This window comes from Podarcis muralis, chromosome 16 (assembly GCF_964188315.1).
Source record: "Podarcis muralis chromosome 16, rPodMur119.hap1.1, whole genome shotgun sequence".
NCBI classification, from domain to species: Eukaryota; Metazoa; Chordata; class Lepidosauria; order Squamata; family Lacertidae; genus Podarcis; species Podarcis muralis.
The window spans coordinates 26,802,660-26,827,286 of NC_135670.1; the positions used below are offsets into that span (position 1 = coordinate 26,802,660).

The window sequence follows — 24,627 nt, forward strand, 5'->3', positions numbered from 1 at the left end:
CAAACAGCCATACCACAGGCAAAGATGGCATTGTGCTCCCCCCCCCCCTTTCCCAATGTGTTGAGTGACATTGTGGTTTTTTTAAAAAAAGATAAAGGTAAATCGTCCTTTTCGAATCCTCTTTGGAGGTGTCTGTTTTCAGAGTGGTCTTCGTGTAGGGCTACTGCCTTTGCTCAGACCCTCTATGTAGTGCAGAGGAGGGCCATGATCCAGTCTCCCAGCATTTCCACAGGCAGTCATGGAGGAAGTGTTTTTTCTTTAACCCTTGTCTCCATTTCACAACACTGTTGCTGCTTGCGCAAAACCATATTTGATTGAAAGGAACAACATTGTGAGATTTGACGCTGGGTCTCCTCTACCATGGTGCGGTTTGTTCCGAAGACAAACTTCAGGAGAAGATGATGCTTTGCTGGCCATTGAATATCGGGAAGCTTTATGAAGATAAATTCCCTTGGAAAAGAGTTGCTTGAAGTACCCTGGAAAATTGCTGTGGCCCAGCTTCAGAACTGGGGTGGGGAACATTCAGCTGCTCCTGCATATCTGGGTTTAGCATGTTATCAGCTCAGGTTTCCAGCTGTGCTCTTCCTTACAGCTTAGACCCCCCCAACCCCTTTGTTTGCCATTGAAATACAATGGGGGTATGGGTGTGTATTTAGGGTAGAAATTGGCTGCCCGAAGGACTTGGCTTGGTTTCTTTATTCAAACAAATGTTCAGAGCAAATATAACACAGTACACTACTGGATTATAATACTCAAGCAGCTTAAAATCACCCCATGCCTACATAAACCTGGAAGCCAGACAAAACTGGGAGGTCTTTGTTGCTTTTTCTGAAAAGTCCCTGGATTTTGTCAGGTTCTGCTGGGAAGGAAGGCACTCAGCTCCCATGAAAGTCTCTCCTCTTCCACATCTGCCACAAGCCGCTTGCTCCTCACAGCCCTCTGTGACCTTCCTACCCACCTGTTGCCTCTATCTCTCCAGTGCCCCATACACTCCCATGAGTTGTGTTCCTTCAGTTCCACCATGCCCAGCCTCCTTTCAAAGGTCTCTTGCTCCCCCAGATGACCCTAACCTTTGCTGCCGCTTAGTCCTGAAACAGCCTCCCCTTTTTCTTCCATCCTTCCTGATAAATGTTGAGTTGCTGCCTCCTTGGAACGGGGCCCTGTCTTCTTTTGCTTATGTTGCTTGGTAAAAATCCATCTGCAGTAACAGGACTATAACTAGTGGTGGTGATGAAAGATAAAGTGGTGGCTGGAAGATAAAACTGCTGCCGCTAAGGTGAGCCTGTGTGTCTCTCCTGCTGGGGCCTAGGAAGGCCTGTTGATATGAAGCTCCTTGTATTTCCAGCTGCCATTCTCTGAACTTTTTCTCTTCCTCTTGGCGGTGCAGGATCTACTGAAGCATACGCCATCAAGCCACCCTGACTACCCTCTTCTTCAGGATGCCCTCCGCATCTCCCAGAACTTCCTGTCTAGTATCAATGAGGAGATCACACCCAGGAGACAATCCATGACAGTCCAAAAGGGAGAGGTGAGTGCTCCAGTCCTGCTGGCACCTTTTGGGGTGCGGTGTTCTTATGTGGGGGGTGGCACCCATGCGCATCCACACACAACTGTTTTCTTTCTTTATGCCCCCTGTACTGGCTGCAAGAGAATATGTGTCTGTGAGGGTGTGGGGTGGGGGTGCAACCAGCATTTGGAAAGGGAATTGGACTAGTCCTGGTGACGGGAATGGAACCTAGAGGGCAGCCTTCCCTAACCTGGTGCCCTCTAGATATTTTGGACTACATTTCCCACTGGCTGGAGCTGATGGGAGTCTCTCTAAGCCCTTCCTGGAGATCCCGGGGATTGAACCTGGACCCTTCTGCATGCAAAGGATGTGCTCTGCCACTGAGCTATCACTCTTCCTCACTGTCATCACATTGTCCCCTCTAAGAAGTAGGATGCTGAACTAAAAGAATTCTCTTTTGTCTCACCTAGCAGGGTTCTTCTTAGGTTCTAATCTTAGGTGGCCTTTTTTGCTGCCTTCATCATCACCAGGCCTAAAATAATGTCCAGTGAAAATTCTCCCAGGTGCTTTCAGACAAACTTCCATTTTCAGTCATTTCTACACCCATCTTTTGGCTGATTTAGTTCTTGAGGGACCTGCAGGTGGGAGCGGAGGGATGTCCAAAGTGTTTCCTTATTGAATGGGCTCTTGCAAAATAACTATTGGAGCTTCATGTTTTGGATTGGATCTAGACTGGAGGGTACTTGGGTAGATGGGAGGTTCAGGCTTCAGAGCCTCTGGGTAGTGTTTGTGCAGTTAAACCCCAGAGATCCAGGTTCCAGTCTTGGCTCAGTTAGAGAGGCTCTAGGCAAGTCGCTGTGTCTCCACTATCTGCGAAATCTTGTGTATTAATGACCCGACATCGTGCAAGCTGTATCCGTGTAAATAGTGATTAATAATGGAAAGCTAGAGGCCATAGAAGGTTGCATTAAATGGGATGCTAATTGAACTGCAGCTGAAAATGCTGGCTGGAAGGGCTCTCATGTGGGAGGAGAGGGAGCCTGTTTATCTGCTAGTGTCTCAGGGTAGCATCCCAGCTTTGAAGGGAGCCCTGTAGCATCCTAATGAGGTGAGGGCCAAGGCTGCCTGGGAGAGATGGGGAGGTGTTTGTATTCTCTGTGGTGAGCTGCTTCTTTGTCATTATTTACAACACTAGTAGCGTCGGTGTGCCTTGAAGGGTGTGCTCTCGCTCTCTTGCTCTCTCACGTATGGAGGGTGGGCACTAGTCCCCAAAATGAGATAATTTATTCCCATGTTGCTGCAAAGCCTTTCCCCCCAATTTTGCTTCCCCATCTGGCCCCCAGTGCTCCTCTCCCTTTTAATCTCTGCAGCTGGAGCGCATTGCTCTGCTCAGCCTTTCTGCGCTGCTGCGGAGCTACAATGGGGAGCAAGGCCCGCTTCCTTTCCTTTTGCTTTCCTCTCCTTGGTGCTTTTTGAGCTGAGGGAAGCAGCCCTTCTGGTGCTTAATCTCTCCTGCTAATTGCGGCAAGGATGCGGGTGGGTGGCAGTGCAGGCCTACAGAGCTTGCTTAAGAGCCTCAGCCTGGCTTCTCTGCAACCATTGTGTCCACTCAGTGCCATCCAGTGGCGAGAGGCCTTTGTATGCAGAGGCCTTGTGGCTGAAACAGAAATAGAGAAGAAGCTCATTTACAGGTATAGAAAAATCTTCAGAAAAACCAAGGCAGCTGCCCAAGCAGAGGTGGCACCCATTGCATTAGGACAGAATTCTTCATCATACCTACGGGACCGCCTCTCCTGGTATGCCCCAGGGAGAGCCTCAAGGTCCATAAATAACACCCCAGAGGACAGGATCACACTTCAAAACGACCTTGACAGATTAGAGAACTGGGCCAAAACAAACAAGATGAATTTTAACAGGGAGAAATGTAAAGTATTGCACTTGGGCAAAAAAAATGAGAGGCACAAATACAAGATGGGTGACACCTGGCTTGAGAGCAGTACATGTGAAAAGGATCTAGGAGTCTTGGTTGACTACAAACTTGACATGAGCCAACAGTGTGACGCGGCAGCTAAAAAAGCCAATGCAATTCTGGGCTGCATCAATAGGAGTATAGCATCTAGATCAAGGGAAGTAATAGTGCCACTGTATTCTGCTCTGGTCAGACCTCACCTGGAGTACTGTGTCCAGTTCTGGGCACCACAGTTCAAGAAGGACACTGACAAACTGGAACGTGTCCAGAGGAGGGCAACCAAAATGGTCAAAGGCCTGGAAACGATGCCTTATGAGGAACGGCTAAGGGAGCTGGGCATGTTTAGCCTGGAGAAGAGGAGGTTAAGGGGTGATATGATAGCCATGTTCAAATATATAAAAGGATGTCACATAGAGGAGGGAGAAAAGTTGTTTTCTGCTGCTCCAGAGAAGCGGACACGGAGCAATGGATCCAAACTACAAGAAAGAAGATTCCACCTAAACATTAGGAAGAACTTCCTGACAGTAAGAGCTGTTCGACAGTGGAATTTGCTGCCAAGGAGTGTGGTGGAGTCTCCTTCTTTGGAGGTCTTTAAGCAGAGGCTTGACAGCCATATGTCAGGAGTGCTCTGATGGTGTTTCCTGCTTGGCAGGGGGTTGGACTCGATGGCCCTTGTGGTCTCTTCCAACTCTATGATTCTATGATTCTATGATTCTATGATTCTATGAAATAACAACACCCTAGTGGTCCCAGGCCCTAAGGAAGTTAGATTGGCTTCAACCAGAGCCAGGGCCTTTTCAACTCTGGCTCCGGCCTGGTGGAACGCTCTGCCTCATGAGACCAGGGCCCTGCAGGATCTGATTTCTTTCTGCAGGGCCTGTAAGACAGAGTTGTTCCGCCTGGCCTTTGGCTTGGAGCCAATTTGATTCCCTCCCTCCCTCTCTTTCTTTTTTCTTTTCCTTTCTCCTCCTGCGATGAGGCTACATTTTAATATTTTAATGTTCCATTATTTTAATGTTGTATTTTATTTTTGTTTTTAAGTTGTAATCATTCATCTTGTTTTTATTATTGCTTGTAAGCCGCTCTGAGCCCGGCCTTGGCTGGGGAGGGCGGGGTATAAATAAATTATTATTATTATTATTATTATTATTATTATTATTATTATTATTATCATCATCATCATCATGGAAAATGCTTAAGGCTTCTTGGTAAAACCTGCTGGGGAAGGCTTTCCTTTGCGGATCATAGAATTGTAGAGTTGAAAGGGACCCTGCAGATCATCTGGTCCAACCCCCTGCAATGCAGGAATCTCAACAAAAGCATCCATGACAGGTGGCCATCCAACCTCTGCTTAAAAACCTCCAACGAAGGAGGGTCCACCATGTTCCCGTTCCACTGTTGAACAGCTCTTACCACCAGGAAGTTCTTCCTGATGTATTGTGGGAATCTCCTTTCTCATAACTTGAATCTGTTGGTTCAGGTCCCAACCTCTGGAGCAGGAGAAAACAAACTTGACCCCCTCCATGTGACGGCCCTTTAGATATTTGAAGATGGCTACCATATCTCCTCTCCGTTCCTCTTTTCCAAGCTAAACATACCTAACTCCCTCATTAGGTTTTCACCCCGATAAGGTTTACTTGGAAGGCATTAGAAACCAATACTTACTGGTTTGTTTTTCCGAAATATCCTGCCCATGTTGGTAACAATTCATTTTGTATATCATGAGAAGTTGATAGTCCAAGCAATTAGGCACATTAGGAAACCAGCAAAACTGTTCTGGGCACCACACACAGTGCAATTAACTGCACACAGAACACTTCTGTCGAACCTAATTTCAGCAGAAGGAGGGAGCCCTTTGGAGGCCAGAGAAAGCCCTCTGTGGGCACATGTGCACCCAAATTGGCAACTGCTAGCTTACATCAGGATTCTACAGCTGCAGGTAGTTGTGAAAGCACCCAGGCCGACTTGCATGGACACCTTTCCACTGAGAGCATGTGCTTTGCAGATGGGTCATTTCCGTGGTTCCTAGCCATGGTAGCTTTGCTGTGTCTCCACAGTTGGAGGCAGCAATGCTTCTAAATCCCAGTTGCTGAAAACCACAGGAGAGGAGTGTGCTCTGGTACCCAGGTCCTGCTTGCAGGATTCCGCCTGGGGAATCTGGTTGGCCACGGTGAGAACAGGATACTGAACTAAAAATGTGTCCTCTTTGGCTCAATCCAGCAGGCTTATATTCCCTTGCATGTGCCGGAACTTGTGCAGTTGTCTTTTTTAGTGAGGTGATGGAGCTCTCCCTTGGAGGCCCACTGTGATCTGCCTGCTTTGCAGGTGGAGGCAAAAGGTGTGTGTGTGTGTGTGTGTGTGTGTGTGTGTGTGTGTGTGTGTCTGATTGGGATGCTACAGCTGGGCTGGATATTGAACTGGCTTGTTGTTAGTGCTTCCTTGGGTCAGATTTACTTAGATACTTTTTTAGTTTGTACAACCTGATTGCAATATATAAATTTAAAAATTGAGGCAGCTTACAAAAGAATATTGAATATCTACATATACAATAAAGCAGGGCTTTTCTGAACCTGCTGAGTTTTCTGTGGAAAAGCAAGTTGGGGGGAGGCAGGGAGCGGCTGCACAGTCCATTTCAAAAATGCTAAGGAGTCCAAATATTTCCTTTTGAACTTTGAACTTCTCATTCTCTGCACTGCAAGCAGAATCAGGAAGGAATCTGCAGTGTGTTATCGGAACAGTCAGACCTCTCCTTTCCCAGTGCTACAGCAGCTTCATTTTTGGATCCTTCAAAATCCATTGTGTTCTCTCTGTCTCTGACAGCTCTTTGGCGCTGCTTTGGGAGCCCAGTATGAAAGCTGCACTCTGCATATGCTCATAAGTCTTCTTCATGATTTATGTTCAAAGACAAAGTCTTGGCCTTGAAAAGAGGCTTCCAGGCCCTGAAGGTTGCTGGAAATCCCTGGAAGGGAGACTGCTCTTGTGCTCGAATCCTGCTTGCTGGTTTCATATAGGCATCTGGTTGGCTGGCTATGAGAACAGGAAGCTGGACTAGATGGGCATTGGCCTGATCCAGCAAACTTTTCTTACGTTCTTATGAAGCTGTCTTCTTTCAGTGAATGGCTGCTCTTTGAGAGGCAGGAGGGACGGGCTTATTCGTCTACATTTTGGAGGATGTTTTCATGTCAGATCGGGGACTTCAAGACATCCCCACCCTTGCTGCAGGTGGGACCCAGTGTTTATTTCCTTTCCCCAACCTTACTTTTTCTGGCTTCAAAGTCTCTCTTGGAAATGGGGCTTACTATTGTCCTTGTGCGAGTCGAAGGGCTAAATGCAGAGCTGCTGAGAACCATGTTCAGGAGCACCGGACTGGCGATGAAACTGCACAGCCATGCCTACCAGTTTAAAATGCAGCACTTTTAAGGAGGGCTGATGTCTTGCCAGTACTTTCTAGATGGGCTGTGCCTTACAGTCAGCCTCCTGCAACCCTCGCTGCTGAGCAAGTGGAGGCTGCATCTTTGTGGGAGCTTGAATGCAACCTTGTTGTTTGCTGGCTGGCATTGTGGGCGCCCAGTAGGTCTCCTACGGATGTTCTGGGACTTACCAGGGAGTTTGCCTCTCCTCCCCCAGCGTCCCAGGAGCGAGTCAGCAAGGCCTTTCCCTTCCTCTCTGTGTGACGTGCTGAAACCCTCCCCTCTCCTCCCTCCCTCCTGGCAAGATGAGTCACGGCAGTCAAGAAGGCATGACCCCAACACTGCCTCACAGGCTGACCGTTTGCCAGGAGCGGGAAGTCTTGATTGTTCTGATACTGCTATCTCCTCCTCCTCCTCGAGTCACCAGAGCATGCTCATTTCCTCACCCCAGTGCTCCAGGCCCTGCAAAGAAGCACAAATGGGAGATAGAAGCCAGCCTGAGGATAGCCCTGAACCACAGAGGGGATATTCCCCTGGCTCATTCCCTTGCCCTCAAATTGGCCACAATTCAGCGCAAGAATTGCTGTTACCAGGCTGTCTTCTGCTTCCATCTTGGCCTGAAAGTGATAGTTTCTGATTTGTGATTCAAGGACCCGCCACCCGCTTGGGGATAAGAAAGACACATGGACACAGTAAAAAAGTAAAAAAGGCCACAACTTTATTGATTGCAGCATGTGAGAGGTATTGGCTTAGGCATTGGATAAAACAACAGAGCGTGACTCCACCCCCTCAGGGAGGGGTGAGTCTAACAAGGGTTAACCTCCAGTGGGAGGAGGCTGTTGATGCAAATACAACTGAAAGCTCCCCCTGATGTCACTGGGGGTCGTGCCATGGCCCTAGCCACCAGCAAGGGCGTTGGACAGAATCCACGACCGCTGGATTCCTTTACTGGAATACCCACAAAGTGGAGGGGTAGGTGATGGCCACACCCTGCCCTCCAATACACAAACATATTCCAATGCCTAACCGCCAATACCTAAAAGTTGTGACGATTTGCTACGAGGTAGGGGAAAAACCAAGTGGCCGGTGCCAATTTGCCAGTTGGATAAAAATTCCTACCAGGCCCCTTGGACAACCAAGGCAATCAACCACAGGTCCATAGCAATATCAAGAACCAAGCAATGAACTAAAGGGTGGGTGGGTGGGTGATCTGACGAAAACCAGCAGCGGAATGAAAGGGAAGTGCTGCCGCGGCCACATGTCAGTGGCAAAACCCCGCCCCCAAGCCTCCACCTGATTGGTTGGCTACCTGGGGGCATGGCGTGGCATTCAGGCCAGCTGGGCAGGGGCTGGAATGCCCCCACCAACCCGGAAACAGCTTCTGCTCACAATTCCTCCCCTCTGTAAGGCGGAGAGGCTTTGCCTAATGAGGGAGCTGTCCTGGGTTGTTCCCCCTCACCTCTTTCACGCTTACTCACAAACTTACTCAGCTTCCTGCATGTCGGAGCCAACCTGAGTCCAGGTGGCTAGTTGTCTCGTGGCTGCATAGGTCCAAATCATGGCTTGCCACATTCTGGAAAATATCATCAAGGAGGGCTATGGAGAACAAGTGCCTGGATACCTATGGAAGCATCCATGCATCCAATCCCGCATGCTGAAGTTTTCACCTTGCCCGAGATGTGTGAGTTGGCCCAGAGAATGACTGCGAATGCACAGCAGACCATTACTCTATTTGTCTTGTGTTGGTGATGGGGAGAAAGCACAGCTGACCTTGCTCTGTAGGCACCTGGCAACACACCAAACTATCCTCTCCAAGGGCAACTCTCTTATTTCCAAGCAGCCACAATGGAAAGGGGCGGGAGCAGCTGGGGATTGTCAGCGTTGCTGCAGCGAGTGCCGTCGAAGCACAAGAACGCATTTGCACCTCAAGATGAAAATCTGGTTGGCAGCGTGGGCTCGTTTGCCATGCCCCAAAGGAGCGGAGCTTATTTGCTGTCTCCTCCATATTCATCTGCTCCTTAAAAATATTAAATGAGGGCTTTGGATTGCCAAGAGGGGCCTTGCTTTATGGCCCTCTGCGGGTGAATCCTCCCCTTCCTCAGAAGTTGACTGCAAAGCTCACCCGTGTGTATTCGTCTGGCATCTTTACTTCTACAGTCCTTGGGGGGAAATGAGCGCACATGGATGGCAAAGACATTAATGCAGGCTGGCATCTCGGAAGGATCTGAGTAGCAAGGGAAGCATGGAGGCCCCTCCAAAATGGATTCTGCTTGTCCTTGACAGGGATGGAGACTGGAATGGTTTGCTAGCAAGCAGCTCCTAACCCTGACTGGACTCGGCCTTTTGTAAAAATACCGTATTTTTTGCTCTATAAGACTCACTTTTTCCCTCCTAAAAAGTAAGGGGAAACGTGTGTGTGTGTTATGGAGTGAATGCAGGCTGCGCAGCTATCCCAGAAGCCAGAACAGCAAGAGGGATCGCTGCTTTCGCTGTGCAGCGATCCCTCTTGTTGTTCTGGCTTCTGAGATTCAGAATATTTTTTTCTTGTTTTCCTCCTCCAAAAACCCGGTGCGTCTTATGGTCTGGTGCGTCTTATACAGCGAAAAATACGGCACTTTAAGATGAGTCAGCCACAGGAGAGCCCAAGAAAGTTGTGGTAGCTTCAGTGCAAACTGTTATGTTGGAATAGACCCAGATCCAAAACATTTACTGTGGAAACTCTAGAGAAGAAGCTCCTGCATTGTATCTTCTGTCTTTGATACCTGAAGAATCGTTGTTCTGTGAGAATAATTCCCACTGAACCAAAAATAGTGGGGAATCTGCAACTTTTCACAGATAGGAGAGAATCTTAGAGGAAATCTGAATTACTGGCTCGAGAAAATATGTACAGATGGTGCTGTTTATATATTTGCTAATAAGGAGTGCGTTGTGAGTTGAATTTGCAAACGACATCTGTTCTAAATGGATCTATACCCCTTAGCAGGGCTGTGTGCAATAAGAAAGCCACGGAGAACCTTTTAGTTAGCATATCCTTCCCTCCAATGACTAGTCAGCATTCTGTACCAGATACCAATATTTACATTTGCTAATAAATTGCCATGTTTCTCTTTACCCAGCCTCTTCTGCTTTGCGCTGGTGGTAGATCTGGATACCTGCAATATTTATATTTGCCAATAAATGAGGGATCCCCTTCCTTATCTCTTCTTTGTCCTAATAGCACTTCATAGCATCCTGAAACCTTTATGTCCCTTAGAGAGGCTAACCCAGTGACACTTGCAGAGCTCCCCCTGAAGACAGACTTTTGGAGGAAAAAAATTCATGCTTTTTTTTTGGCCTCTCTTGACATCCAGCCTGGAGAAGAACTTTCTAGAGTACTCTAATGCTTGCTTATAGCCTTGTAATGTTCTTGTGCATCCTAATAAAATGTATTGCCTTACACTGGCTTTGAGCTGCTAGTATAGTCAAAGCCATTTGGTTAAAAAGGGTAAGAGTTTTTGCCAGTTTGTGAAGTTGGAGAATAGTTTTATGCTGCCCTCTGCTGGCCTTGTAGTAAACTCACTGTAAAACAGTTGCAGATAATATTTGCTTTTATGAAGAAACTAGGAGTAGGTGCCTAGTTGTACCTCCTTTCTGGAAGAAAACAGAAATAACTTGGTTTTGGACAAATCCTTGGAGATAGTAGATGCTAACACTATAATTAGCCACATACCTATCCAATAAGTTTTTTCAGAAGGGCAGAAAATGTGGGCTTCACCAAACCACACTAGCAGCAAAATGAATAATCTCTGGACACTGGAATTCCCAAGCCACACTGGGTATTGCAGGCTTCGTGTAGGAGGCCCTGCAGCTGGCAACACATGAGAAAGTAAGTCCTGTTCCAACAAGATACAAAGAAATGGGCTTTCAGGGAGTTTAGAGATCTTCCAGAATGCCTGTCCACATATGTAGACACAAAATTTGCACAGAGACTATGACAGCTGCTGTTCATTGAGCATTCATTCTTAAAATGTTTGTACTGAGGTTATATGACATTATGTCAAGTGATTGTTGTACTGCTTGTTCCAGTGCATTTTCCAGTTACTCTCCTTACTGCAAAAGTCTGATTTTTTAAAAACAAAACCCAACAGCAACAGTTTTGTTGCATAAGGGTGCTGAACACAGTTTAATTGTGCAGCCTAAATTTGCTTATAATTTTTAAAATTTTGTCAAATAGTGACTTGTCTCAGTTCTTGGGACTCTTTGTCAAATGACACCTTCAATGGAGTCTGGAGACACAATGCAAAATCTAGAACCGTTCAAACCTGCCTTTTGCTTTCACTGTTAATGGCCCACCATATTCTCATGAGTCCCTTTGTGGAACTGTTGGGTTGGTATTGAAGGCCAGCCATTGTAAACTCTTTAAACTAGCTGAGAGCTTTGGTCTATTATGCTGGTGCTGCAGTGCCCCAAGGTTTATTTTATTTGCTGTTTTCTTTGTTGTTGTGTTTTATATTCTCTTCATCTTGTGTAACTCGAAAATATCAGCAAAACACTTGCCTTCTATTCATTTGCTCTTTTACCATTACTTACCTACTTAAATCCTTATTGGACTAATTAATTACTATATATTTTATCATTCACGTCTTGATAAATGGTTGAAAGGCAGATAGATATAAGGCTATCACTATAAATGAGGTTAGTAGAGGAACCATAGGGGGCAGTTAGGGAAGGAAATTGTTTAAAGCTTGTGAAAGCCATTATCATCATCATCATCATCATCATCATCATCATCTAAAGAGAAGGACAAAGCTAGCAATGCAAGGAAGTTGCAAGTTACAAGGCAGATTCCCTCCTGAAGCTGCCTGTCCTTGAATGAATTCTGACACAAACGTTGTGGTTGCCACATGGAAATGCTTCAAAATAACAGTAGCTGTACATGGGAACAGTATTCCTTGCCAGCTGCTTATCGTCATGCGGAGGGTCTGTGCAAGCCAGTATCTGCCAGCGAGGTGCCACCCTGGCATCAGAGGTTCTCACCATGTGACTGGGCTGGAAAACATAAGCCGCCTTGCGCTTTGTCAGACCCACTCAACTGCATGGACCAGTTCCTCAATTACATCCAGTTGCCTCCAACTTCTACCCTGTGCTGAATCCTTCCTTGGTCTGATCCTGTAGCTCCCTATCACATCTTTTCTCCTCCAGTTCCCCAGCACCTTTATTTCATAGGAACATAGGAAGCTGCCTTATGCATAGTCAGGCCATTGGTCCATTTAGCTTAGTATTGTATACACTGACTGGCAGTGCCTCTCCTGGGTTTCAGACAGGGCAATTCCCAGCCCTATGGGGAAATGTTGGGGATTGAACCTGGGACCTTCTGCATGCAAGGCAGATGCCCTACCACTGAGCTATGGTCATTCCCATGGGACACCAACTTTTGTCCATGGGCCTTCCTCATTACAGCAAGTCTAGGGAGCTTGTCAGTGGGCCCCTGCTGGGGTATTGTGGGGAGGGCCCTCAGCTGATGCCCAGGCAGGCCAGCTCTTGATGCTGGCCTTGGCAGTGGCCAACATCTGTCCCTTGTCCCAGTCTCCATTTCTGACCCTTGCCTCTCCCTTCCTTTTTTTTGGCAGCACCGTCAGCTCATGAAGGACAGTTTCATGGTGGAGTTGGTCGAGGGAGCCCGTAAGCTGCGCCATGTTTTCCTCTTCACCGATCTGTTCCTGTGTGCCAAGCTCAAGAAGCAGATTGGAGGGTGAGGCTCTCCTGGACGGGCTCCATGTGAAGAACCATGTGTATACATTGCATAAGGGGGTGGGGAGGAAAATATTTAAGAAGAGCTGGGCAACTGCCAGGTGCAACAGAGGCAAAGCACCAAACTGGAGCAGAAGTGATCCTCCCAATGGAGAGGCCAGCCCTTGTTCTTCTCCAGCTCAGATGCCTCTGAACATGTGCAGGGTGCCTTTCCATTACCTCTGAGAAACTGCAGACATCCAGATGAGGAGGGAGGACTTTCACTTAAGAGGGTGCAACTGCCAAGCATGTTTGAGCTCCTCTCTTTGGTTTGGAACCTCCCAGATTGATTGATTGATTGATTACTGTCTGTGCTGCTGCATAGGGGCCTGCCCTTGGAAGTTGGAGCTGGTGGTAGTATACCATATATGGTGGTAGTACACCATATAGCGGAAAGAGCATACAGTCGTACCTTGGTTTTCAAACAGCTTAGTTCTCAAACATTTTGGCTCCCGAATGTCGCAAACCTGGAAGTGACTGTTCCTGTTTGTGAACTATTTTTGAAAGCCGAACGTCCGACTGGCCTTCCATGGCTTCAGATTGGCTGCAGGAGCTTTCTGAAGCCGTGCTTTGGTTTTCAAATGTTTTGGAAGTCAAATGGACTTCCGGAATGGATTCTGTTTGACTTCCAAGGTACGACTGTATATGTCAGTCAGAGAGCCATGTCCTCCTCACACTGGCCACTTCCATGGAAACCCAAGTTTATTTCCTTGTATTTCAACACATTTTTCCTGACTTGGGTGTTAGCATTCATCTCAGGAAAATGAACATGCGAAAGGCTTCCAAAGGCCAGATGGGTTTTAGAGCATTCTGGAAGGTGTTTAGGCAAGTTGTCAAAAGGAAAGATTCCTTTTGTAGTATGGGCCTGTAATGCTGGAATGCATAAGGCAGGGAACAGATTACCCTGGCTAAACTTTGGGGCTGCTTCAGGGAGGAGGACATCGTCCTGCAATTCTGTGGGGGCTAAGCTGCTTAAGGGGAGCAGAGGGGCAAGCTGGCTAACACTCTGCTTTCCTACTTGCAGGAAAAGCCAGCAGTATGACTGCAAATGGTACATTCCACTCTCAGACCTCAGCTTTCAAATGGTGGACGACTCAGAGGCAGTGCCGAACATCTCCCTTGTGCCAGATGAGGAGCTGGATGCTATGAAGATCAAGATTTCTCAACTGAAGAGTGACATCCAACGGGAAAAAGTAAAAGCAGAGGGGAGGAGGAGAATCAGAAATACGAATAGTGCTTGGCGGTTATATCTGTTTTCAATGTTATATTAACAACCTTTCCAACAGCCTCTGTAAGAGGCGTAGGATGAGAGGTACTGCTTTGCCTCATTGCGTGGCTTTGTAGAGATTTGAACTAGGAACTTAAGTTTCATAGCCAGTGTGCTACTCATTGGCTCATGTTTATGCCTCCCCCACCCCTTTTCAGGGAGCAGCTGGCAATACTGTTACCCCACCACCAATTGCTCGGCTAAGCATTCCTGCAACAAAACAGCCTTCCCAGTCCTGCTTGGGTTGTGCTCAGCCCAGTCAGCTGGTATGAAGCACCCATTCCTGAACGTACAAAAGGCAATATAGTGTGAGAGGCTTTCTGCTGTAGGAAAGATTGGCTACACTTTGAGCCAAACTCAGAATTAGGGATGGTCCACTTCGAGCATCCGGAAGTGTGAACACTGTTTAGCTGCTGCCTCGAGCTCATATCCTTCTCACCGAATGGCTGAGTGGTGCTAGTAGCAGTGGCAAGAGCAGGCAAAGATGAGCGTGGAGCTCTCACTGGGGGTATCCTCCACTCCTTCCCTAGCACCCATGTGAGTGAGGGCTGCTACTGCTGCCAGGGGAGTCCCTTTCACATGTTTGTTGGGCTCCTCATTCCAGAAGCCCTGAGGTGGGCAGTTTCCAGGCTGGGTTGTAGGAGCAGACTTCTGGGTTAAGGATGTAGGTGAGGGTCACATGGGCAGGAAGCATAATGCCAGACAGAGCATAAAGGTAAAGGGACCCCTGACCATTAGGTCCAGTCGTGGCCGACTCTGGGGTTGCGGCGCTCATCTCGCTTTACTGGCCGAGGGAGCCAGCGTACAGCTTCCGGGTCATGTGGCCAGCATGACTAAGTCGCTTCTGGCGAACCAAAGCAGCGCACGGAAATGCCGTTTACCTTCCCCCCTGGAGCGGTTCCTATTTATCTACTTGCACTTTGACATGCTTTCAAACTGCTAGGTTGGCAGGAGCAGGGACTGAGCAACGGAAGCTCACACCATCGCGGTGATTCGAACCGCCGACCTTCTGATCAGCAAGTCCTAGGCTCTGCAGTTTAACCCACCGCGCCACCCGAGTCCCAGATAGAGCATAGGCACCATTATTATTATTATTATTATTATTATTATTATTATTATTAAAGCTTGTTAATTGCTTCATACAATTAACTCAGAGCAACTTACATATGGCAAAAGGCGCAAAAAAACATGAAAAACAAAATAATTAAAAGGTAATCAAACCATGAAAACAATCCCTCCATCCCCTAAGAAAAGTCACACCACCCTAAAGAGCCCCCAAAGGAATACCGCCAGGAGCTGCAAAGGAAAACGCAGACTCAAACAGAAGAGAAACATCTTTGCATGGTGCCAAAAATATGTCTGTGGCAATGCTAGGCAAACCTCCCTGGGAAGAGAATCTGATAGGGGGCTACTACTGAAAAGGCCCATTGCTTTGTTGGCATGGGCAACTTTGTATGGGAAAATATATTCCTTGGGGTCCTGAATCATGTAAAGCTTCATAGGTTAAAACCAGTACCCCCACTTCTGGTTTAAGGAACCTAAATATTGAGATTCTTGTGAACCTCAAGTTCCTGCATCTGTTGAGTTGTAAAAGAACACGATCTCATTACCTCTTGGGTTTTTTCCTTCCTCAGAGGGCTAATAAGGGCAGCAAGAATATGGAGAGGTTGAAAAAGAAGCTTTCGGAGCAGGAATCCTTGCTTCTACTGATGTCTCCTAACATGGCATTCCGAGTGCATAACCGCAATGGCAAGGTGAGAGGCCTTGTGGGCATCTCAGCTCACTGGCAAAGAATGGGGTCTGAATGGGGCTGAACAGAGGAACCATGAGAGATGGAGTTTAGTTCATGGCGTCTTGCACATGCCCCATAAAAACTGAGTGAACAGAGCATGCCTGTTGCACACTTAGTGCTCACTAAGGAAGCAGCAAAATGAATCAATGGCTGCTTTCATTTTTTATTGTTATTATTATTTATTAAATCTGCATACTGCGCTGCATCCGAGGATCACAGGGTGGTTCACAACAGAAAATTTACTCCCATAGTATAATGAATGCAAAAAAGACCATTATCTCTGAAGCTGAAGGCTGGCAAATTAGAACATTAAGCGCAGCTGCTAGTTAATGGCGCAGGATCTTGTGATCTTTTGGGAGCTCTTTGTAATTGAATAGAATATGGGCAGAGCTGATGGCAGGCTGTGTAAACCCTTGCAAGGGAAACAGACTCTGGATTAAATGCTCTGTGCACTTTGTACCCTCAAAGACAGATGGCTTTGTTGACGTCATGCAAGTCTTAGCTATTTATGTTGACACTGTTTAGACCTTCACCAAGATTTTCCAAACACAGGGAACTATTTTCTTCACATGTCACAAAATATATACATTTATATAAAAAACATTTCAACACTACCTGAAATGAACAACCTGGCAAGAAGGCAAGCATGCAAATGGCTGGTTTCTTTTGTTTGGAAAAAAAAAGTTCATCAGCCTAAAAAAGGAAGAACAGAAAATTATAACCAGATTTTTTTTTTTTAAGAAAAGACAAAAGACTGCAGCACTATGCATTTAACAGACCAACAGGTGAAAGGTTATTTTCACTGTACAATGAAGAGTACGGTGGTACCTTGGGTTAAGAATTTAATTCGTTCTGGAGGTCCGTTCTTAACATGAAACTGTTCTTAACCTGAGGTACCACTTTTAGCTAATGGGGCCTCCTGCTACTGCTGTGCCGGCACCACGCGATTTCTGTTCTCATTCTGAGGCAAAGTTCTTAACCTGAGGCACTATTTCTGGGTTAGCAGTCTGTAACCTCTGAAGCATCTGTAACCTGAAGTGTCTGTAACCCGAGGTACCACTGTACTGTTAGCATATACCCCTAAGACACCAAACCTCAGGACATCATTCCTAGATGGTACAACTCAATGGCTGCTTGAGCCAAAACTTGTAGAGTAAGACACATGAAGTTGATTTTTACTGTTGCAGAAAATTAAATAAAAATTGGGTGGCAGGGATATATGTTGGCTGTATTATGAACTTTGTATAATCTTATTTTAACACTTTAGAATTGTTCTTTTTATATATAATTTAGCTGTTGGATAAGGTAATATAAAATAAATAATCCTTGGGCCTCTTTTTCTCTGTCACTCAGAGTTACACATTCCTCATCTCATCTGACTACGAACGGGCAGAGTGGCGAGAGATCATCCGGGAGCAGCAGAAGAAATGTACGTGCCTATGCTCTGACTTCCCTAGGTGTGACCAGCAGGCATCCTGGGCTTGGAGAAATCAGAGGGGGGATCTGGGGGCTGGCCCTTCTGCCTGTCTAAGGCTGAACGTGCCACTCTTCTGTGAGAGGGTTGCCAAATGTCCCATGTGCAGATGTGCGGGCCTTTCTTGACTGTGGTCTGGGTCAGATACAGATGTGTTTCTGTGAATCAGCACCTTCCAGGTGCTTCCCCTCCACTCCAGTGAGACCCCAAGGATGGGGACTCCCAGCATGCTGTCCTCATTTAGGAAGAAACTTCTACAGTTCTGTGCTCAGTATTGTTGCAGTGATGCTACCTAGTCCAGCCATCATTCCCAGTAAGGAGCAGGTAACTTGTTGAGGGAGATCTCCAGGTTTATTAGAAGAGGGCCTTTCCTCTGTGAGAAAAGGCTTCTGCATGATTCCCACATGTGGCAAATTGTTTGGTAGGAGTTGGCTATCTGCTTGGCCTTTTCTAGGATAACCGGGAATCGTAGTATTCTATTCCCAGGATCATTTCTGAGGATCCCTTATGGATGTCTTTGTGGCAATAATACTCAAAGCAAAGAGGTCAGCATTACCGGCCTACACCTTTCTTCCCAAGTTTGCAGGAGATTAAAAGCCCATTCTCCTCTGAACTGTAGGTTTCAAAAGCTTCTCGCTGACTTCCGTGGAGCTCCAGATGCTGACAAATTCCTGTGTGAAACTTCAGACTGTGCACCACATCCCCCTCACGATAAACAAAGAAGGTGAGAACCCTGGAACCAGTTGGCCTCATCTGCCATTGCTCTGGCTATCTTGCCTCCAACAGTGGGCAGCACTCAGAGGGACGATTTCCAAGTGGCTGCTAGTGTCTAATGTGTGTGTTGGATGTAGACCATTGCATACCAATAATAGTACACAGTCCCAGTTCACTTCCCAGGCATAGGCATGGAGCCAGCCATCAGCTTTAGTCGTCGTAATGGTGAAAAACAGTGTCTTAAAAAGGCAGTGGCTCACTCTCAGTCCAGAAGCCCTTTTCATGCTCCCTGGATTTTGGGATATTGCATAGTCTAATTTCTTATGCTCAGAGCTATAAACATTATGAAACTAAATTTCCATAGATTATGGAACAGATCTTTTCCCCAAGCACAATAACATACATAGGAGGTTGTTAAATCTGGGATAAATGTGCTTATGGTCTTTAAACACACACATTCACGCCACAGAAATTGAATTTAACAGATATAGGGGGATTTAATCTGTCTTTCCCACTGAACTCCCAGAGCCAGTTTAACGATCACATTTATATGTTTTTGAACACAGATGATGAGTCCCCTGGTCTCTATGGGTTCCTGAACGTCATTGTCCATTCAGCCAGCGGCTTCAAGCAGAGCTCAAGTGAGTAGTTGCATGGTAGCTGTGGGTGAGTGCAAAGAGCTGGAATACCGTCATGCTAAGTATGATTTGGGACGTGGGTGGCGCTGTGGGTAAAAGCCTCAGCGCCTAAGGCTTGCCAATCGAAAGGTCGGCGGTTCGAATCCCCGCAGCGGGGTGCGCTCCCGTTGCTCGGTCCCAGCGCCTGCCAACCTAGCAGTTCGAAAGCACCCCTGGGTGCAAGTAGATAAATAGGAACCGCTTACTGGCAGGAAGGTAAACGGCGTTTCCGTGTGCTGCGCTGGCTCGCCAGATGCAGCTTTGTCACGCTGGCCACGTGACCCGGAAGTGTCTCCGGACAGCGCTGGCCCCCGGCCTCTTAAGTGAGATGGGTGCACAACCCTAGAGTCTGTCAAGACTGGCCCGTACGGTATGATTTGGTGGTGTGGCTAGCAACCAAATGAAAGCCCCACTCTGGATTCAAGCAGGCCTCTGGTTGCCCACAGGGAAACGCCGGTGCTGCTGCCATAACAATGGAATATAATCAAAACAAAAAAATTCCTTCCAGGAGCACCTTAAAGACCAACTAAGTTAGTTCTTGGTATGAGCTTTCGTGTGCATGCACACTTCTTCAGGTATCTTCTTCAGGTGCTACTGGAAGGAATTTTTTTGTTTTGACTATGGCAGACCAACACGGCTACCTATCTGTAAATGGAATATAATGTTATAGAAGTGGATGGGAGACCCTGAAGAGTTGCAGCCAGTCAGTGTAAACAGTACTGAGCTAGATAGACCAAATGCTCTGTATTGGTTTAAGGCAGCTGCTTCCTATGCTCCTTTGTTGTCTGGCTTCTTGCACAGCCCAATCAATGCACTTTCTCTCTGCAGCTATATAGCTGGCACACATATGAAGGTGGTGGTTGCAGCACACCTAGTTGGCATTTTTGTGGCAGTCAGGAGAGTTGACCTTTGGAGGGCTCAAGGGAGGGTGGCCAGCTGGCCTCCCATCTGGTAAATTCAGCCTATGCCGCTGTCTGGCAGGGGGGGGTGTTTCTGTGTGGGGAGTCTATCCTGGAAGCCTTTTAAAATGCACAGTAGTGACAGCTTGGTGACTGACGCCTGGCATGTTAGGAAGGTCTTCGGCGACAGAATGAAATTTAATAAATTCTTCCATCATTTGTGGTTGGGTTTTACAAATCAACCTTGTGGGATAATTGTCAGGCATGAGAATGAGCTTGCAATATAATCTTTACCTTGGAGTGGTTCTGGAAACTGAGACACTTGAGGAGAGAAGAGCAGCCCTTATGCTCCAAATATCAGTGTCAGCAGAGACCACCATGAGACTAAAGGAAGCACCCTACTCTGGGAGGTACTCCAAAGTGTAGATCAATGTTGCATGGACCAAACAGCAGTCAGATTGCGTGTGAGCACATGGTCTGATCCAGCTGACCAAGGAAACGGCAAGAGATGCTTAGTGACCCTAACCGAGCCATTGCTTCTTTGTCATCCTCCTCCCAGACCTCTACTGCACTTTAGAAGTGGATTCCTTTGGGTACTTCGTGAACAAGGCAAAAACGAGAGTTTACAGAGACACAGCAGAGCCCAACTGGAATGAGGTAGGCTGTAGTGGTGCTCTGGGCTTCCTCTGATCACCACCTCTCATAGAGTCTTTGACAAGAGGAGGCCAGTGGTTCTGTTTGTACAGATTTAAATTGCTTTCTCCTTACGTGGTGCATCAGGGAGGTTCCTGTATGTTCCTGTAGGATATTTTTTGTCATGGCCTGCTCCTAATAGGATGGGACCTTCATCTTACTGCCACTGTCTGCATACAAATGGTTCCAAGAATTAATCCCATTTGAAAAGTGGTCATAATGAAATTCAGCTGTCTAATTTGGGGGCCAAGTGTGGCAGTGCCCTTATGGTCCCCTCCCATTTGTTTCAGTAAGGCGGGGGGAGAGACATCCTTTTGGATGTCCCCCTCTATAGGCATCAAACTGTTTTGATCTAAATCCACCTCTTTGAAAATTCAGCAGGAGAGCATATTGAGTCTTAGATGTGAATGCCACAGTTGCATCTTGTATGTGGAAAGAGTCCCATCAGAGGAAAAAGCAGGGTATAAATAAATAGTATAAAAACAACAACAACTGACCACCATCACAACTGACTTGCAGCATTAACTGAGTGGGGAAAGTTCAAGGCCAATGCTGTGACTTGCTTAGAGTGGTTAGTCTTGGGCTGTATCCCTGAGGGCTGCTTTTGAGTAACAGTGATTCAGGCAGCTCCATTGAATTTGTTTTGAGTGACTTATGAAAGTGAAGGGGAAAGTAGCCAGAAGCAGAACAGTCTCTCTTTTGAGAACTGGGCAGTGGCACAGCTTGCAAGAGGAGCTGCCTCTATTGCTGTTTTTTATTCTAGTACAGCCTTCCTCATCCTGGTTTCCTGTAGATATTACGGACTACAATTCTCATCAGCTACTATGGATGTTCTGTCCGGGGATGTTGGGAATTGCACTCCAAAACATTTGGATGATGCCAAGATGGAGAAGACTGCACTAGAGGGTTTCAGTGTTCTTATTTAGAGACCTATTACAATAGTTTAGCTCATCAAGATTTTTATTTTGTTTAACAAAGTGTACATGCCACTTACTCTTTATAAAACCTCTAAGAAGTTTACAAAAGATCTTTCCTCAGGAAATATGGAAGTTGCAGTATCTTTCCTGGCAAAGCCAAGAATTTGTCTCCCTCTGGAACAGACCCAAGGGTGTGACAGTCATCCTTCACATATATCTTATGGTCTAGTCCTCTCAAAGGTTTTTTATGTCCATGTTTTAATTGTATTTTACAATTGTAATTTACTTGTAATTAATTGTATTTTACAATTAATTGTATTTTTAAGTTTTTAATACCTTTCATTGTTTCATATTGCATTTTTATTGCTGCCTTTCTTATGTTAGGGGGAGGCTCCATAAGTTTAGTTCATAAAAAGCCCACCTCCCGTTGCCAGCAAAGTGCACAACCCCTCCTTGGGGAACTATCTTATAGATTTATAGATTATACAGACAGAAAACTGTTTTGATTGCGCAGAAGTTGTTCCCCAGGTGGAAACCAGAATGAGACAAAATCTTCAGGGTGCCCTTTCATGATTTCCGAAGAAATCTCTGATGTTAGGACTTTGAGAGCTACAGCATGGGCAGCCAGTGTGGTGCCTGCCAGATGTTGTTGGACTACAGAATCTATCATCTCTGTCCATTGGCCATGCTGACTGGGGCTTATAGGAGTTGTCCAAAGCATCTAACTATCCTTGCTATGAAGAGTGAATCTCGACTAACTCAACTGCTGTTCTCCTGCTGCAGGAATTTGAGATAGAACTGGAGGGTTCACAGACACTGCGAATCTTGTGCTACGAGAAGTGTTACAACAAAACCAAGCTTACCAAAGAAGATGGAGAGACCACAGACCGAATCATGGGCAAAGGCCAAATCCAGGTGGGCTGTTGGAATATATATATATATTTGTAAAGGCAAGATGGCCATGTTTCTTTAAAGCATAGGGTCAGGAACAGGTGGCCTTTCAGATGTTGGACTCCAATCCCCATTGACCCAACCCAGAATGGTCAGTGGTGTTGGGAACATCTGGAGGGTTGCAACTTCCCCATCCCTAATTTAGAGCATCATATCTGTACAGGATATCTGGGCTCCATGTGCATTGATCCACAACCCATAAAAGGCAAAATGGGAGCAGCCATGGTCACACAGAAAGGTGGTGAGAATCCCAATGTAGCAATGCTGGCTGGGGCTGATGGGAATTGGAGTCCAAAACTTGTGGAGGGCACCAGCTTGGGGAAGACTGCAGTAAGAAGTAAACGGAGAGGAGTGACTGAAAGCAGGCTACCCCCCCCCCCCCTGTTTGGAGGACATGCTCATCTGAATAAACCACTTAGGTGTTTGATCAGCCTTTGGTCTTTTCCTGATGATATATTTCTTCATATCAAAGCATGCCCTTGAGAAAATCTAGTGTTCTTTCTTTGGAACTTGTAAGACCTCTAGATGATGTCAGACATGAAGTTTTCCATCCCTCTCTCTGCTAGAGCTGGGTATAAATTATTCTTGCTTAACTATCCAATTGTGTGTTGCTAATCCTCTATTATCTTGACTGGAAATCTCACCCTCTCACTTCTGGGATTTGTGAATCATGCAGCTCTTTGTATTGTGGTGAATGCAGTGAGCCTTGGTGACTAGAGCTAGGGCTGTTTATTAGCTTTACCTCTCTCTCTCTCTGTGTGTGTGTGTGTGTGTGTGTGTGTGTGTGAGAGAGAGAGAGAGAGAGAGAGAGAGAGAGAGAGAGAGAGTGTGAGAGAGAGAGAGAGAGAGAGAGAGAGAGAGAGAGGGAGAGGGAGAGGGAGAGAGGGTGGTTGAATAGGAAGGAAAGCCATCAACTGACTCTGTGTTTGGAAAAGCACGGCTGTTTTCCCCAGAAGCAACAGGCAGCAAATTAATGTTTCCTGTTCCATCATTTGGTCTCTCCGTCTCTGGAAAATGAGCAGCTCTTTTCTTTTGTTGGGGTTTACGGTTTATTTGCTGGAGGTTTCTGTAGAATGTTTACATTGGAATTTGGAGGTTTTGCTTGGAATGTAATTCTCTTAAAGACCTCCAGCTTTTCATTCATGCTACAGATTGAAGCTACTTGCTGTCACTCTGCAGAGTATGTATGTCACTTCCTGTAGCATTTGGTGTCACTGTTAAAGTGAAATCCAAGGTGTGTTCTATGTGCTCCTTCAGTTTTTAAGCTCATTTTGCAGATTACAGTGGTACCTCTGGTTGTGAACGGGATCCGTTCCGGAGGCCTGTTCGCAACATGAAAAGCCCGCAACCTGAAGCGCTGTATCTGTGCAGGTACACGGCACAATTTGGCGCTTGTGCGCATGCAGTGAACCCGGAAGTAAACCTTTCTGGTACTTCCGGGTCGCCACAGGACACAACCTGAAAAAACGTAACATGAGGTATGACTGTAGTCCACCTACTGGACCTCTTAACTTCTTACCTGTCACATTTGTACATATACTCTATCTGATGGAGTAGAACCCTGTGAAAGCTTCTGTCACATCTGTTATGGTAATAAGAACATAAGACGATCCCTTGCAGATTTCCTGGTCAAATTAAGAACTCTTTCCCACTAAAACAAACTTGGCTGCCCTTCAGCTGCTTTGGCCTACAACTCCCATGTCGCATGACTGTATGCTAGAGCTCATGGGAGCATTACTGTACTGCCTGAGGCTGACGGGAGTTGTAGTTCAAAACCGCTGGAGGGTACCAGATTGAAGAAGGCTGCACTAAATCAACAAGGCAGTAGCTATGCAGAAAGTGTACATACTCCTCTTGCTGTTCAGCAGAACCCAGATGGTGCAAAGTTGGTGATCTAGATGTGACACTAGCTCCTAGCTGCAAATTCATATTTTCAGCAGTCATATTTATTTGTACTATGATAAAGTCTCTAACTGTAGGATTAGCAAGACCTCTATTCAGTAGTTCTACTTCAGCAAATTTTCTACTTGTCTCTAGTTCACACTGTGGTCTTCAGCCCCTAAAATATCTGCATTTCTTTGCCAAGATTTCTTCTAGCAGTGTCTTTCAAATCTCATTCTGCAGTTTAACATAAGCAAGTGAGCAGATTTTCTGGCATGTATAGATCTTTCTAGTCTCTCTTTGGCGATCTTGTTGGTTTTTCAGAATACATGCTGCGATAGAGTCTGAGAATGTTTGTGTGGGTAGAAACATAGCTATCTCAGCATTCCATAACTGAACTAATAGTATCTTTGACTTGTTACTACCGAGATTAAATGGACACGTGCATTTTAATCCCATTTCTTCATGATTTTGGCAGCATACAGGGTCCTCCTTTTTGAGAAAGCACCAAATGTGCTTGGGGTTCTTTGGCTACAAGTTAACAATCTAGATACTTTTTATCTTCAATCCTTACAACTGCATTGTGGTCTGTGAGATGAAGAAGCCCTCCCACAAAGCCAGCTGGCAAGCGGATTTCACTTTAGGGCAGGGAAATCATGTTGCTTTGTTGCAGGGAAATCATGTTGCCCAAAGTGTCCATGCAGAAC

General features: G+C 46.3%; 1 protein-coding gene across 1 annotated transcript in view; it reads left to right on the plus strand.

The window, feature by feature from the left end:
- BCR (BCR activator of RhoGEF and GTPase) overlaps positions 1-24,627 on the plus strand; it is a 91,439-nt gene that overhangs the window by 53,467 nt on the left and 13,345 nt on the right. The window contains exons 8-16 of the mRNA XM_028711013.2: positions 1,388-1,528; positions 12,496-12,617; positions 13,680-13,848; positions 15,557-15,676; positions 17,068-17,143; positions 17,808-17,912; positions 18,469-18,543; positions 20,038-20,135; positions 21,872-22,003. Of these exons, the coding sequence (XP_028566846.2) occupies positions 1,388-1,528; positions 12,496-12,617; positions 13,680-13,848; positions 15,557-15,676; positions 17,068-17,143; positions 17,808-17,912; positions 18,469-18,543; positions 20,038-20,135; positions 21,872-22,003 (1,038 nt within the window). The remainder of the gene's footprint in view (positions 1-1,387; positions 1,529-12,495; positions 12,618-13,679; positions 13,849-15,556; positions 15,677-17,067; positions 17,144-17,807; positions 17,913-18,468; positions 18,544-20,037; positions 20,136-21,871; positions 22,004-24,627) is intronic.